This window comes from Henckelia pumila, chromosome 2, assembly GCF_033568475.1.
Source record: "Henckelia pumila isolate YLH828 chromosome 2, ASM3356847v2, whole genome shotgun sequence".
NCBI lineage: Eukaryota > Viridiplantae > Streptophyta > Magnoliopsida > Lamiales > Gesneriaceae > Henckelia > Henckelia pumila.
Window position 1 is genome coordinate 189,865,948 of NC_133121.1, and position 15,625 is coordinate 189,881,572.

At 41.0% G+C, this 15,625-nt stretch overlaps 1 protein-coding gene across 2 annotated transcripts in view; it reads left to right on the top strand.

The window, feature by feature from the left end:
* Positions 1 to 15,237, top strand: part of LOC140881957 (cleavage and polyadenylation specificity factor subunit 3-II) — a 32,834-nt gene extending 17,597 nt beyond the window's left edge. For both annotated transcript variants that reach the window (XM_073287646.1, XM_073287647.1), the window contains 3 exons: positions 431 to 572; positions 13,994 to 14,093; positions 14,196 to 15,237. In XM_073287646.1, coding sequence (XP_073143747.1) covers positions 431 to 572; positions 13,994 to 14,093; positions 14,196 to 14,984 — 1,031 coding nt within the window. In that variant the 3' untranslated portion in view covers positions 14,985 to 15,237. The remainder of the gene's footprint in view (positions 1 to 430; positions 573 to 13,993; positions 14,094 to 14,195) is intronic.
* The last annotated feature ends 388 nt before the right edge of the window (positions 15,238 to 15,625 follow it).

Consider the following 15,625-nt stretch of genomic DNA (forward strand, 5'->3'; position numbering starts at 1 on the left):
AAAAAATATTTAAAGATTTGTCGGTTATTATGGCCATGGGAGTGTTGGTCAAAATGCTCAGTCATTGCATGCTTCTGCAATAATTTGGTGGTCTATTTTGTCGACAACTTTGTGAAGCATATATGTTGCCATTTCTTTTTCTTGTACTTTCCTGATAACCTCTTGTGCCTATTCCTTTCAAGAGATGATAAAACTTAGTTTGCATGTGTATTTAATTTAATTTTTGTTTGTTTAATTATTTTTTGGCTTCAACTTTGCAGGTAAAGCAAAATAAACTTTGTGATGAAAAATTGTGACCTTATGTTTAAAGCTGTCTAAGTAATGCTAGATTGTCTATGGATGGTGGTTGCTAACAAATTTATCATACTTGCCTTTAAATTTTTAATACAGCCAGCCATATTGCAATGACACTAAAACATGAATACTGCAGTCTGCAGTTTTGACCGATCCTTGATAAATGCTCCGGGACCTTGTGTTCTCTTTGCTACTCCTGGAATGATAAGTGGAGGTTTCTCACTCGAAGTCTTCAGACAGTGGGCTCCATGCGAAGGAAATCTTGTTATGCTGCCAGGGTATTCTTCATTTCCCTTCGCTCTGCAATTTCAGAGATTTTCTTAAAATCAAGATAGCTGGTTCAATAAAAAATCTCTTTGAAGTTCTCCCAGGTCCTGTTTTAATAACTAAACAAATGATTTTGATAATTGATACCCACAAAATTCAGAGTTTGATATTGACTGAATCCCCCCTATCCAGAGCGTGCCATAAGGACTGAAGCTTTTGAATTCTGGACTCTCTTAATTAGTTAAACCAATTTCCAAGCACACTTATCATCAGCAAATGCCGGGCAGCAGCATCAGCTCAGTTCGATTGCCTATAAAATTCTGAAACACCATATTCTATTTTTTTAGCTAAACATTTGAATCCTCTACTTTCTGTCAATCTGTTATAGGCACGATAAAGAATCGAGTTATGGGCCGGTGAACGTGTTGATTGAATGGGTTGATCGTTTAGCTCGCAGATTTGTTTATTGCTTCTTCTACCTTGTCTACCTATTTTTTTGGTGTTCGAGGCTCGTTTGAGAGAACTTCGCGATCTTAATATTTAGTAATGTTTTTGGAGAAAAGCTGAATGTTTTATTCCTTTCATCAGCAATCATTTAAATACAAGAGAAAACATTAAATTGTCTTGTGGGAATTCTGCAACAATTCCCCTAGCTAGGCTCAAGATACAAGCAATTATTAAAGGAAAGTAAATAAGATCCAATCAATTCATCCCTTATTTTCTGAACTTCCCATGAGTAAACCTTTGGTATAGCACATCCTTGATTTTCGCTGCACGTTTCTTGTTTGAGTTGGGCTGGGCCTCATGGATTGAGTTCCTAACATCTGCTCCCCCTCGGAAATCGTGGTTGTCCTCAAACACGAACGAGGGAAAGCGAACTTTGAGCATGGTAGTGTCCTCCCAGGAAGCTTCTGCAAGTGACAGTCCCTCCCAATGCACTAAGACTTCAGAAGCTTGGTTCAGACGTTTGTCCAGTACCGCCATCGGCGAAGGATGAAATTCTTCAAACTGCTTTAAGGATGAGACATGGAAAATTGGGTGGGTCCTCAAGTCCTCTGGAAGTTGCAGCTTGTAAGCCACCTGCCCCACTTTAGCTAGCACCTTAAATGAACTGTAGTAGCGAGGAGAAAGCTTCGCATTGCCTCTGGATGCTAAGCTTTGGTGTCATAATGCAGCTTCATAACATTCCGAGCTTGTAGTAAGCGATCGCGTGCTTGGCGTAAGAGTTGGTCACGCTGTTGCAGTTCGTGATCCAGGGCCTCCAGACGTGCTTGGCCTGGAAGATAGAACAGCAGGCTTGGTGGTTGGCGACCATAAACGATATCAAAAGGGGTGGCCTTGAGAGCTGTGTGAAAGCTGGTGTTATAACAAAATTCAGCCCAAGCTAACAGTTCAAGCCACTTCTTCGGGTGATCACGTGTAAACCTCAAGTACATTTCCAGAATGCGATTTACCGCCTCGTTTGTCCGTTGGATTGGGGATGAAACGCTGAGCTGAAACACAGTTTGGTGTCACTCAATCGAAAATTTCCTGCCAAAAAGAGCTTGTGAAAGTTACATCGCAGTCACTTACTATTGTTTCGGGCAGCCCATGTAACTTTAATATGTTGTCGAGAAAGATCTTGGCGACTTAAACTGCGGACTATGGATGGGCTAGGCCAATCAAGTGAGCATATTTAGAAAAGCGATTGACGTCCACAAAAATTATGGTCTTCCCTTGTGAAACATCGAAATGTTGGCCCAAATGTGGTAAGGGATGGGCAGCGGATGTAAGAGTCCGGCTGGCTTCATTGCTTCCGTTTTGTTACGTTGGCATGTGGAACAATTGGACACCACTACTTGGACTTGACGTTTCTTACCTGGCCAATAAATATCACGTCCTAAACGGTGGAGAGTGCGCTGGTAGCCTTCATGTACCATGGCAATTATAGGAGCGGCTAATTGTGATTGTGGAGGAAGGTAGATCTTGGATTTAAACCACAAAATGCCGTTTTTACTTCCCATGGTCCGAAAGCCTCCACGTCTTGAACTTCTCGAATTATGTGCTGCACTTCTGGGTACTAGAGTGTACTTCTCTGATGGCTGCCAAAAAATCCCTTTGTGGTTTTGAAATGGCCATCAAACAGCCCTCCTCGCCTGGCGTGAAAGTGCATTCGCCACGACATTTGACTTTCCTGCCCGATATTCCACCTTAAAGTCATAGCCCATTAATTTGCTTATCCCATGTTGTTGTGGAGAGGTTGAGATATGCTGCTCAAGCAGAAATTTGAGACTATAATGTTCCTTACGAAGGATGAAAGAGTTTCCACAAAAATAAGAGTGCCAATGATGCCCTGCCTTGGTGAGTCCAATGAGTTCCATGTCATAGGTAGGTAATTTCCTATGACGAAGGGCAAGTGTGCTGCTGAAGAATGCAATGGGATGCTTGCTGTTGAAGTACAGCCCCTATTCCTGTTTCTGATGCATCACACTCCACAATGAAAGGTATGGAAAAATCAGGAAGAGCAAGGACGGGTGTAGAAGTGAGCACCTGTTTTAATGTTTCAAAGGCATGTAGGCTGTCTGCTGTCCAAGAAAAACCTTGTTTGCACAGCATGCTGGTTAATGGGCAGCAATAACTCATAGTTTTGTACAAATTTGCGATAGTACCCTGTGAGTGCGAGGAAGCCCCTGAGTGCCTTTAGAGTCATGGGTTGTGGCCTGCGCTGAATGGCTGCTATTTTAGTTTCATCCACACTCACCCCCTTCTGTGAAACCACACATCCCAAGTAAGCAACCTGTTTTTTAGCAAAGTAGCATTTTGATTTCTTAAGGAACAATTGCTGCTGTTGTGAAATTGTGAAGACTGTACGAATATGGCAAAGGTGATCATTCCAGGTTGCACTCTAGACGAGGATGTCATCAAAGAAAACCAAAACAAATTTCCGCAAGATGCAACTAAAAGTCGAATTCATTAAGGCTTGAAAAGTAGATGGCGCATTCGTGAGACCAAAAGGCATTACCATAAACTCAAAGTGGCCATGGTGGGTGCGAAAGGTCGTCATGTGGATGTTACTGGGGTCCATCAAAATCTGATGGTAGCTGGATCGCAAGTCTAATTTGGAGAAATATTCGGCGCCATGTAATTCCTCCAATAATTCGTCGATCACTGGAATGGGGAACTTATCCTTCACTGTTTTTGCGTTCAAGGCACGATAGTCGATACAGAAGAGCCACGAGTCATCTGATTTTTTGACTAACAAAGACTGTAGATTTACTTAGTAAATTAATATCAATTAAAATCAATTTGTATCAATCTATTTGATTTGATAGGATTTAATTGATTGATAGGATATTTTAGTTGTGTATATTTGGTAGGATAATATTTTGTTCTTCTTTGACTTTAGGGTTTGATAGTCTCGTTGTATCTATAAAAGTGTATTCTCCTCATTAGTGAAATATACAAGAATTATCTTCTTCAATTTTCTACATGGTATCAAAGCAGGTTGATTTCTTCAATTTCTTCAGCCGACTTCATCTCCCTAACGTCTAGGGTTTGCATTGTGTCGCCGTCCTCTTCATCGGAGCGACAAATTCCTTGGGTTTTTTTCCTTACCCATCCCACCTTTCTTATTTACCTTTCCAGTCGTCTCTTTGAAGCCCAACAAAAAGCCCAATTCCAATGTCGACAGATTCCAACAGTAACTCTGTAGCAGAAAAATCATTGGCCGCAGTTTCTTCTCTCTCAGGCAATGATATTTCTTCTTTACAGATTACGACTCACAAGCTAAACGGCCGTAATTATCTACAGTGGGCTCAATCTGTAAAAATTGTGATCTGCGGCCGCGGCAAACTGGGCTACCTCACTGGTGATCCTCGTGCACCAAGCCAAAAAGATGCATCGTACAAAGTTTGGGTGGCTGAAAACTCAATAGTTCTTGCGTGGCTCATAAACTCCATGGAGCCCAATATCAGCAGGCGATATCTCTGGTTCCAAACAGCCAAAGAAGTGTGGGATGCCGCTCGTCGGATGTACTCAGATATTGGAAATGCTTCTCAAATCTTCGAACTCCGCTCCAAACTGAAGGATATAAAACAGGGAACCAATTCGGTTACTCAATACTTCTCGGAACTTCAGGATATTTGGCAAGAATTGGATCTGTTCCTCGAAAATTCCTCGGTGTGTGCTGAATGCAGTATAAAAAATAAGACAAATCTTGACAAAGAAAGAGTCTTCGATTTCCTGGCAGGCCTCAATCGCAATCTTGATGATGTTCGTGGCCGAGTGGTTGCTCGTGACCCATTTCCTTCTACCGACGATGCCTTTGCTGAAGTAAGACGTGAAGAAATGCGCAGAAAAGTCATGCTCTCTGATGATTCACCATCCCAACAATCTGCCGGTGATGTTTCTGGTTTGGTCACCAACAGGATGCTATCTCAAGTTCCACGCACTAGCAAAAGGCCTTGGTGTGAACATTGTAAGCGTCCAGGTCATACCAAAGAAAAATGTTGGGAAATCCATGGCAAACCAGCAAATTGGCAGCCCCGGAAGAAGACAGAAGCACATGGTTATCAGGTCACCACCACCCACGAACAGCCTAAAAATTCTGGCATTTCAGTTCCATTCACAAAGGAACAAATTGAGCAGATTGAACAATATTGTCGTCTCCTTTGGCAGACAGCTCTCAACCCCTCCACCATTTCTACTGTCGGGTCATGCTCCATGACTCAATCTGGTACATTCTATTCAACCCTTAGCTCAACTTGTATAGGCTCTTGGATCATTGATTCCGGAACCTCCGACCATATGACAGGGGATTCTAGTTTATTTTCTTCATATGCTTCCTGCCCTAGTCCCACATTTGTGAAAATTGCTAATGGGTCGATGAGTCCAGTTGTTGGTATTGGTAACATTCGTCTGTCTAAGGATATTATCCTCAAATCTGTCTTTCATGTTCCTTCCCTTACATGCAACCTCATCTCTGTTAGCAAATTCACTCGTGACAATAAGTGTGTTGCTAACTTTGTTCCTTTATCGTGTCAATTTCAGGACCTACTATCGGGGAAGATGATTGGCAGTGCTAGAATTCACAATGGATTATATCATCTTGAGGTTGCCACGTCTGAAGGTCTTCCAACTCGAGTGTCTAATGTTGCTTATATTTCTGTTTCAAGTACTAGGGAAATAATGTTGTGGCATCATAGGTTAGGTCATCCTAGTTTTTCATATTTGAAAAGATTGTTTCCTTCTCTATTTCGTAATAAAAATCTTGGTGTTATTGATTGTGAAATGTGTCACTTGGCTAAGCAACCTCGTACTGTTTTCTCTCCGAAACCGTATACCCCCTCCAAACCATTTTCACTAATCCATAGTGACATTTGGGGCCCCTCACCAATTGCCACATCCCAAGGGAAAAAATGGTTTCTAACCTTTATTGACGATCATACTCGGGTCACATGGGTCTATCTCATTCACAACAAATCTGACACAAGTCAAATATTCAAAAACTTCCACCAGATGATTCAAACCCAATTTCACACCAAAATTCAAACTCTTCGCACTGACAATGGTAAAGAATACTTCAATACCATCTTAGGTGACTATCTATCAGAAAATGGGATTCTCCACCAAAGCACTTGTGTCGATACCCCACAACAAAATGGGGTGTCAGAAAGGAAAAATCGTCATCTGTTGGAAGTAGCCCGTGCTCTAATGTTCACCATGAATGTTCCAAAATACCTATGGGGGGATGCCATTCTCACCACTGCGTACTTAATCAATCGCCTACCAAGTCGCACTCTCAATTTTAAAACTCCTCTGTCAGTCCTCATTAAAAAATACCCTCATGTGCTCACATCCAATAACCTTCCTTTGAAAACCTTTGGTTGTACAGCTTTTGTTCGCGTACATGACCACAACCAAAGTAAACTTGATCCAAAAGCTATCAAGGTAGTCTTTATTGGGTATTCACCAACACAAAAAGGTTATCGTTGCTATTGTCCTCAAACCCGGAAAACATATACTTCTCGTGATGTGCAATTCCTAGAAAGTACACCTTACTTCTCCTCAACTCCGCTTCAGGGGGAGAATCGAGATGAAGCTGCTTGTCAAGATAATCCATTTCCAACACCCATACCCGATACAATCCAAGCTAGCAATCATACTCCAAATCATCCAGAACAAGTCCCGGCATTGGAAACAGGGGGAGAAGTGATACCAGAACGAGAGTTACTGGTTTACTCAAGACGAAAACCTCAGGCTACTAAAGACATTGTGAATTCTAAACACAGTCAAGAAAATGAACCGATAGAGGATCCTCAATCAGGTACCGTCTCCAATCTCAATATTTCTATAGCTATTAGGAAAGGTGTGAGGTCTTGCACTCAACATCCCATTTCAAAATGTGTTTCATATTCAAATTTATCTTCATCTTTTCGTACCTTTACCGTGAGTTTGTCTAGTATAAAAATTCCCAGGTCTGTTCAAGAGGCTCTGATTGTTCTAGAATGGAGAAAGGCTATTCTTGAGGAAATGCATGCCTTAAAGCAAAATAACACTTGGAGTGTGGTCGAATTACCACAAGGAAAAAATACAGTTGGTTGCAAATGGATATTCACGGTGAAATATAAGTCAGATGGTTCAATTGACAGATACAAAGCTCGCCTCGTAGCCAAGGGATTCATTCAAACCTATGGCATTGACTACACTGAGACATTTGCTCCTGTTGCCAAACTTAACACTGTTCGGATCCTTCTATCATTGGCAGCCAATCTTGATTGGCCATTACATCAACTTGACATAAAAAATGCATTCTTGAATGGTGAACTTGAAGAGGAAGTCTATATGAGCCAGCCCCCAGGATTTGAAAAAAAACTGGGAAATCAAACTGTTTGCAAACTCAATAATTCTATCTATGGTTTGAAACAGTCCCCACGTGCCTGGTTTGACAGATTCTCTAAAGTTATCAAGAAACTTGGATATATGCAGGGACAAGCTGATCATACGCTCTTTGTTAAACATTCTGACGAAGGCAAAATCACTGTCCTCATAGTGTATGTTGATGATATCATAGTCACTGGAAACGACAACAAGGAAATGAAGAATATTAAGTTTATGATGGCAAAGGAATTTGAAGTTAAAGATCTCGGAGAGCTGAAATATTTTTTGGGAATGGAAATTGCTAGGAGCAAGAAAGGTATATCTGTTTCTGAAAGAAAGTACACTTTGGATCTGTTGGAAGAAACTGGGATGCTGGGGTGCAAGCCAAGCAGTACACCTCTTGAGCAAGGAAATAAAGAAAAAATGTTTGAGGGTGATTTAGTGGATAAAGAAAGGTAGCAACGCCTTGTTGGGAAACTCATTTATCTCTCACACACTCGCCCTGATATTGCTTTTTCAGTGAGTCTAGTAAGTCAATATATGCATTCACCATGTCAAGGTCATCTCAATGCAGTCTATAGAATTCTGAGATATTTGAAACAAACTCCTGGGAAAGGGTTATTTTTCGCAAAGACCGATGATCGAAGAGTGAGTGCTTACACTGATGCCGATTGGGCCGGATCAATCAAAGATCGAAAGTCTACCTCCGGCTATTGTACATTAGTTTGGGGGAATTTAGTAACATGGCGGAGCAAAAAACAGTCAGCTGTGGCACGAAGCAGTGCAGAAGCCGAATATCGAGCTATGGCTCATGGAGTGTGAACTAATTTGGATTAACAGAGTTATGAAAAAGCTGAAAATAAATCTTGAAGGCCCTATGAAGCTGTTTTGTGACAATAAATCAACCATCAGCATAGCTCATAATCCTTTTCATCATGATAGAACCAAGCATGTTGAAGTTGATAGACATTTCATCAAGGAAAAATTGGAAGAAGGCAGTCTCAATGTTGAATATGTCCCTACTTCTCATCAGCTGGCTGACATTTTCACCAAAGGACTATCGGAACAAACTCATGAATTTCTTATCTGCAAGCTTGGCCTTATCAACATTTACAGTCAAGCTTGAGGGGGAGTGTAGATTTACTTAGTAAATTAATATCAATTAAAATCAATTTGTATCAATCTATTTGATTTGATAGGATTTAATTGATTGATAGGATATTTTAGTTGTGTATATTTGGTAGGATAATATTTTGTTCTTCTTTGACTTTAGGGTTTGATAGTCTCGTTGTATCTATAAAAGTGTATTCTCCTCATTAGTGAAATATACAAGAATTATCTTCTTCAATTTTCTACAAAGACAGGTGAGGAGAAAGGGGATGAGCTGGGTCTAGTAATTCCCCGTCTGAGCATCACATCACATTGCTTCTCTATTTCATATTTCTGCATGAGGATGTCGATAAGGTCTTACGACAATGGGATTTGTACCTTGTTCTAGAAGGATTTTATGGCTGAATCCTCTTGACGGAGGGAGCCTTGAGGTTCCGTAAACAAAACGTTGTAGGTCTCCAGAAGGTGTGTCAACTGCTTAGGGGGTGCCTCCTTTAGTATAGTTGCTGACAGGTTTTGGTGTGACGGAATGTGGGATGAGTTTCCCTTCCATGTAACAAGCGTGCCGTTCCTTACAAACTGCATCTGCATTTTGTCAAAATCCCACGTGATACTTCCTAAGGTGCGGAGCCAATTTACTCCCATAAGAGCGCTAAATTCTCCTAGTGTGAGGACGTAAAAATCCATATGGAAGATACGTTTCTCCAGCTGTATCGGAACAGCAGAACACCTTCCAGAACATGGGAGATGCTTGCCATTTACGACCTTCACAGATATGTCTCCTCGTTGCTCTATTTCAAGGTTCAATTCTAAAACCACGCTGTGTCTAAGAAATAGTGAGTACTGCCTGAATCAATAAGGACACAGACAGGCATCGAATGGATTATTATTTGCATCGTTTGGGCATTATTGATTCCCGTGATGGCATGAAAGGAGATGCCCGGATCGTCTGAATCAATCTTGTCAACTTCATTTTCTGGGTCGCTGTCCTCTCCCACTTCTAGGCAAAACAGTCGTTTGCACCGATGTTTTGGCACGAACTGTTCGCCACAGTTAAAGCACAGTCCTCTTGAGCAGCGTTCCTCCATCTCTGATCTGCTCAAACGCCCTGTAATCGATGGGCGAGTGCTTGTTGGGTTGGTGCGTCTCTTTGGGTAATTGGGCTCCTGCTGTTGGCTTTTTGTGCGTCTTTCATACAAATGGGTCTGGCCCATAGCAGTTGTTAAATCTTTTGGTCGTTGAATGTCTACCTCAATCGCGATGTGCTCTTGTAGGCCACAAATGAAAATCACCGCTTCTTGCTCGTGCTGAAAGTTGCTCAAATTGTCGTTGGTATTCTCCCACGGTACCTGTTTGTCGCAATTTCGATAATTCTCCTAGTTTGTTGGGCGAATCGGTGGCCCAAACCTCAGGTGGCAGTACAGTACTGTGCGAAAAGCTCCCATATAAGATCGCGACGATCTCGCTCAAGTTTTAAGAACCATAGTGTTATGATCCTCAATCTTCATATTTCATATAAGAAAGCAAAACAACCGAATGCATACAAATGTGAATCGAAAACCCAGAGCTAAGCCTCTGTTGCCCTCTAGCTATGCTAGTAATTTCTCAAATGCAAAATATGCTGAATGAATCCTAAACTATCACGCCCCTTAGAATATATTTGCATCCCTAAGTAACTATCCGGCCCAACTATCTTAAGCCCATAATAATATAGGCCCATATTTGACTACTAAGCCTAATTCCCAGGTCGTAACAATACTCCCCTCCTTCAAATTAGCCTTGTTCTCAAGGCTAAGAGTTATAGGTTGACTCTTGTTCTCTTCCATTGCTTCAGCAAGTTGTTGACACAGAAGCCCAATTCCCATTGTTGATATATTCATTCCGGCTTGTAAAAACTCGTCATTTTCAATGGCATAGAGAGTAACTTCTTTCCCTCTGTCCCATTTCTTGTTAGCATCAATCAACCCATCAACTAGGATAATAAAGGAACATCCATTTCCCCCTTTTCCAGCCAAATACAATTGTTGAAACCCAGCATTTATGGCTAAAATCAGCCCTTGAATAGCATGACTATCCGCATCTAATTTGTCGCCGTCATCATCCCAGAATTTTGCGACAGGAACAAGTGTCGTGGTCCCAGGAATCACTACACATCCATGAAGCTTCCCTCTCATCCCACTCATCCCACTTGCAGCATCACCACTCATCCTCAAGATTCCAATTTTTTCCCTGCAACAAAAATAGAGATGGACAGCATCACAAAGGCCAAACCCAGCCTCCATTTTCCCTAGCTGCACTCCATGAAGTCGGTCCTTTGAAATTGATAGAATTTCTTGGGGGACATCGTTAACGAGGTACATATTCTCCCGACCACGGTTTCCATAAACAATAGACTCATTACCCAGGTCACAACTCCAAAAATTTAGAATAACTGTGAAATATTTTTCAGCCCACTCTTTACTTGTACAAATCTCCACCAAGTACACTGTTCCTTCTTCTTCTGCCTCTTTTTGCATCCATTGGAAGCCATAGCTTTGTGTTGTGCTTCTGCCTGCAACTCTAGAGTTGTAGCTAATATGGGGCCAAGTTAATCCATTGAGACCCAGCCCATGTTCGCCAAGTCTGAACCCATTATCTCCAGTTTCTTTCTCCCACAATTCTATCGCAGCAGCGAGTGGAATGAGGCAATGGACCCTCTTTTCAGTCCACTTTTCAACCCTAAACTTAAAAAAATAAATTGCTCGTGGATCGATTCCTGCATCCCACAAAATTTCCCAACGCATAACGCACCGCTCTACCACCTTCCTATCGGAAATGTTCCTTTCAATCTGTTGGGTGATGTTAGAGAAAATATAGCTGAAATACTGAAAGCAACCAAGTTTGGGTGATGCGGACAGAAAAAAGACTATTTCCAACTCGTTTGCTTTCGAAGACTCCCTCATCAGACACGGCTTCACTACTGGGAAAAACCCATCACCCGTGTTTGACCATATTTGCACTTCCAGCTTCGGTACGGCCCCTTCGTGCTGCTGGAAACACCCACGCCCAGCAATTACCTCACCGACATCACGACAAAAGTCTCCAGGTCCAGTATGCGTAACTGGGCTGGAAATTATTTCTGGCCTTCCAATTTTTATATTTGAGCCCACTATGAAAATAGCCCAAAAACAGCCAATGTATTATTATCCAGTAAGATCTCCATCTGCACTGCCCAAATCTCAAACCCATCCAGGCTCTGGCCTTTCGCTGTATTCTTCTCCGAAAAACAACGAGCTTACCCAGATTAACTGCTTTACGCCCACTATATCGATTGATCAAATCCTTGGCTAATCCTCCCAAGTTAATATCTCGAACCTTCGTTTTAATCTGCTGGAACCCAAATCGTGTCGGGCACCTCCTACAATGGGTCACGATTTTCATGGGATCGATTGGGTAACTGATGATTGTCTCAAGGTATGATTCAGCCGTGAATGCCCGTTCCAGTGTCATCCCGTTGATCTCAACCAGGCTTTCTTCTTTGGTAGCATGCTTTTTCTCTTCAAGCCCATGGCAAGGGACCCATCGGTTTTTCTCTCCTTCAGTATCGCCTTTGAGATCTTTTCCGATGATCATTTGATTAGGGCCCATGATGTCACGAATTTTAAACTGCTCCTTCGTCTCTTCCATTTCGATTGCCAGATCTGTGGGCTTCTCTACCAAATTTTTCTTTCCATCGTCACCTTCATTTTGTGTTTTTTGAGAGTCTCGTCCTTGACTTGTAGATAGAGCTCCAACTACCGCAAGGATGAGTTGCTCCACATATGGCTTCAATCCCAGCAGAGATCTGAGAGATTGGTTAATTGTTTCCATCTTTTCTGCTATGTCTTTCGTAGTTTCTGCCATAACTTTCATTTTCTCGTTCATGTCTATCAAGGCCTTCTCAATGACTTCCAATCGTTCCTCTTCTCCGGTCGTTAGATCTTCATCTTCCTCCCTCCGATCCGGCAGGTCGGACCAATTGTTATGATCCTCAATCTTCATATTTCATATAAGAAAGCAAAACAACCGAATGCATACAAATGTGAATCGAAAACCCAGAGCTAAGCCTTTGTTGCCCTCTAGCTATGCTAGTAATTTCTCAAATGCAAAATATGCTGAATGAATCCTAAACTATCACGCCCCTTAGAATATATTTGCATCCCTAAGTAACTATCCGGCCCAACTATCTTAAGCCCATAATAATATAGGCCCATATTTGACTACTAAGCCTAATTCCCAGGTCGTAACATAGTTGAGCGACTCCTTCAAGGTGAAAGGATGCGAGCCCTACACGCTGATCTTCGTGTGTGCGTTTCTGGCGGAAAAAATGTTCACATCAGCTTATCCAACTGATGGGATCGGTTGACCCAGTATAGGTCAGAAAATCCATCCTCGAATATTTGGGAATGAACTGATTTGAGTCTCCCATCTCATTGGATTTGCGCTGATCTTTTGTGCGTGAATCAGATGCTCAGCTGCTGTCCTCACTGTCATTGCCATGTTTGGACACTTGAGCAGCCAATTCTTCCAGCCTTTTGTTTAGATCTTGTTGTTTGCGTTCTTAATCATAGTGTCTGCGTGCTTGGTCTTCTTTATCAGACTTGAATAGGTTGAAAAGGGTCGTAAGTTGCTGTTGGATTGCTTGCAAATCGCCCATTGTTTCTGCCACCAACTTGTTATAGGCACGAGTAAAGGATCGGGTATGGGCCGGTGAATAGGTTGATCGTTTAGCTTAGAGATTTGTTGTTTAGTAATATTTTTGGAGAAAAGCTGAATGTTTTATTCCTTTCATCAGCAATCATTTAAATACAAGAGAAAACATTAAATTGTCTTGCGAGAATTCTGCAACAATTCCCTATCTAGGCTCGAGATACAAGCACTTATTAAAGGAAAGTAAATAAGATCCAATCAATTCATCCCTTATTTTCTGAACGTCCCATGAGTAAACCTTTGATATAGCACATCCTTGATTTTTGATGCACGATTCTTGTTTGAGTTGGGCTGGGCCTCATGGGTTGAGTTCCTAACAGAATCGTGCTCTTATCCTTTTGTGGTGCTTAAGAAAATATGCATTTATCATCTCAAAGTCAAATGAATTGGAGTGAAAATTGTTTGGTTTTGTTTAATTTTTCTTGGATGCTCCATTTATTTGTGCTCCTTGGCCTGCATTGGTAGTTTATCACCAACTTTGTACCCGTCTTACCATGTATACGCTCCAAAAGTTGAAACACTTCTATTCTTCTAAACGACTTTTATGTGCTTCCCAAACCAGTTGCACCATCTTGATAATATAAGTTGAAATAATTATTTTATGGATCGATTTTAGTTGGAAGAAAGCGAATCTCCGTAAATTATTTAACCTTGGATATCCTTATCTGCTAAACTTTTCTCCTGTCATTGGCTACATTTTGAAAATGGCCCACTCTTTCTCTGTGTTGCTTATCAGGTATTGTGTGGCCGGAACCATAGGACACAAACTTATGTCAGCAAGAGTACCCACCAAAATTAACATTGACCGAGACACCCAAATTGATGTGCGATGCCAGGTTCTGCTCCCAACTTATCATTTACCAAGCATGTGAGTTTTTTTCGAGTTAAATTTATACTTTACTAATTTCATTAATCTTAGCACAACTGACTGTTTGCAGATTCATCAGTTATCGTTTAGTCCACATACTGATGCCAAGGGAATTATGGATCTTATAAAGTTTCTATCCCCCAAGCATGTGATTCTTGTACACGGTGAAAAGCCTAAGATGGCTACACTAAAAGAAAAAATCCAATCTGAATTGGGAATACAATGTTATGATCCCGCAAATAATGAAACTTTATGCATTCTGTCAACTCTCTACATCAAAGCCAGTGCCTCTAATGCATTTTTGCAGAGTTCTTTGTGCCCAAACTTCACTTTCTTGAAAAGTAATTCGGGACTGGATTCCGATTTAGAAGATTCCAACACGAGAATTGAACCATTGTTGCGAGTTTGTGATGACAGAGTTTCTCAAGGGTTATTGACTTTACAGAAGAACCAGAATCCAAGAGTTGTGAATCAAAATGAACTTACGACTACTTTAGGAGTCATAGAACATGAAATTAAGTTTGCTCACTGTTGCCCAGTACGTTTTGCCCATTCAGAAACTATGGATATGGACAGTTCACATTTACCATCGACTAAAAGCTCTTTCTTCTTGCATCTGTTACATGAAAAACTTTCAAGAGAATTTTCAGAGATGAGCATCCAGGACTGCCACCATCATATTAAAATCCAGTCATTCATCATTTCCTTTTGTTCAAAGGAGCAATGCTCGCATAGAACTACCGTTACTGCTGATGCACTTGATACACTATACTTTTGCTGCACCTGGTTGTTGGAGGATGAGAAAATGGCTTGGAAAGTCGTTTCATTTATGAGGAATATATATTTGAGTCATGCTTGAACAAGGGAGTGTTTGGGACTTGTGTTTTTCGAAATAATTGCCATAGATTCGTTTTGGTTGTAGATTTAAGCTAATTCTGGGAGGCATGAAATGCGTTTTCTTGTTTAGTTATGTTTTTATTCTGGAATTGAGTTATCTGTGTAAATGTAAATGTGAAGTCTGCGAAGTTATGCTTTTCATTTCGTATGAATTGTTGTCGCCAAGAAAAATTTCTTTGCAGTGTACGTGTTGTAGACTTCACTGTGGAGTTGGGTTTGTAAGGTTAAATCCTGTTTCCAAATTCAAATGAACATGATAATTAATTAATTAAATGTCAAACGAGATCGAACTTTATACGTACCCAATGAATTGATTCGTTTAGTCTTCTCTCTTTTCACTACCGGTTTGGAGCCTTTCGAGTACTCAGACCCTTGTGTGAATTTGTTTTTCAAGGGGTGTGCTGAGACTGAGAGACGTCATACACCGATATACTTGTATTTATATGCAGTTTTTTTCTTTACAAGCAATTATATGCATCTCATGAACATATATGAGGGGGGTTTTTTTTTTTCTTTAGAGAAATAGTAATAATATAACAAGAATTAAAAAATAGTTTAAATGAGGTATTATGTGGAGGTTTTTATAAAAACCAGTCGTCGATG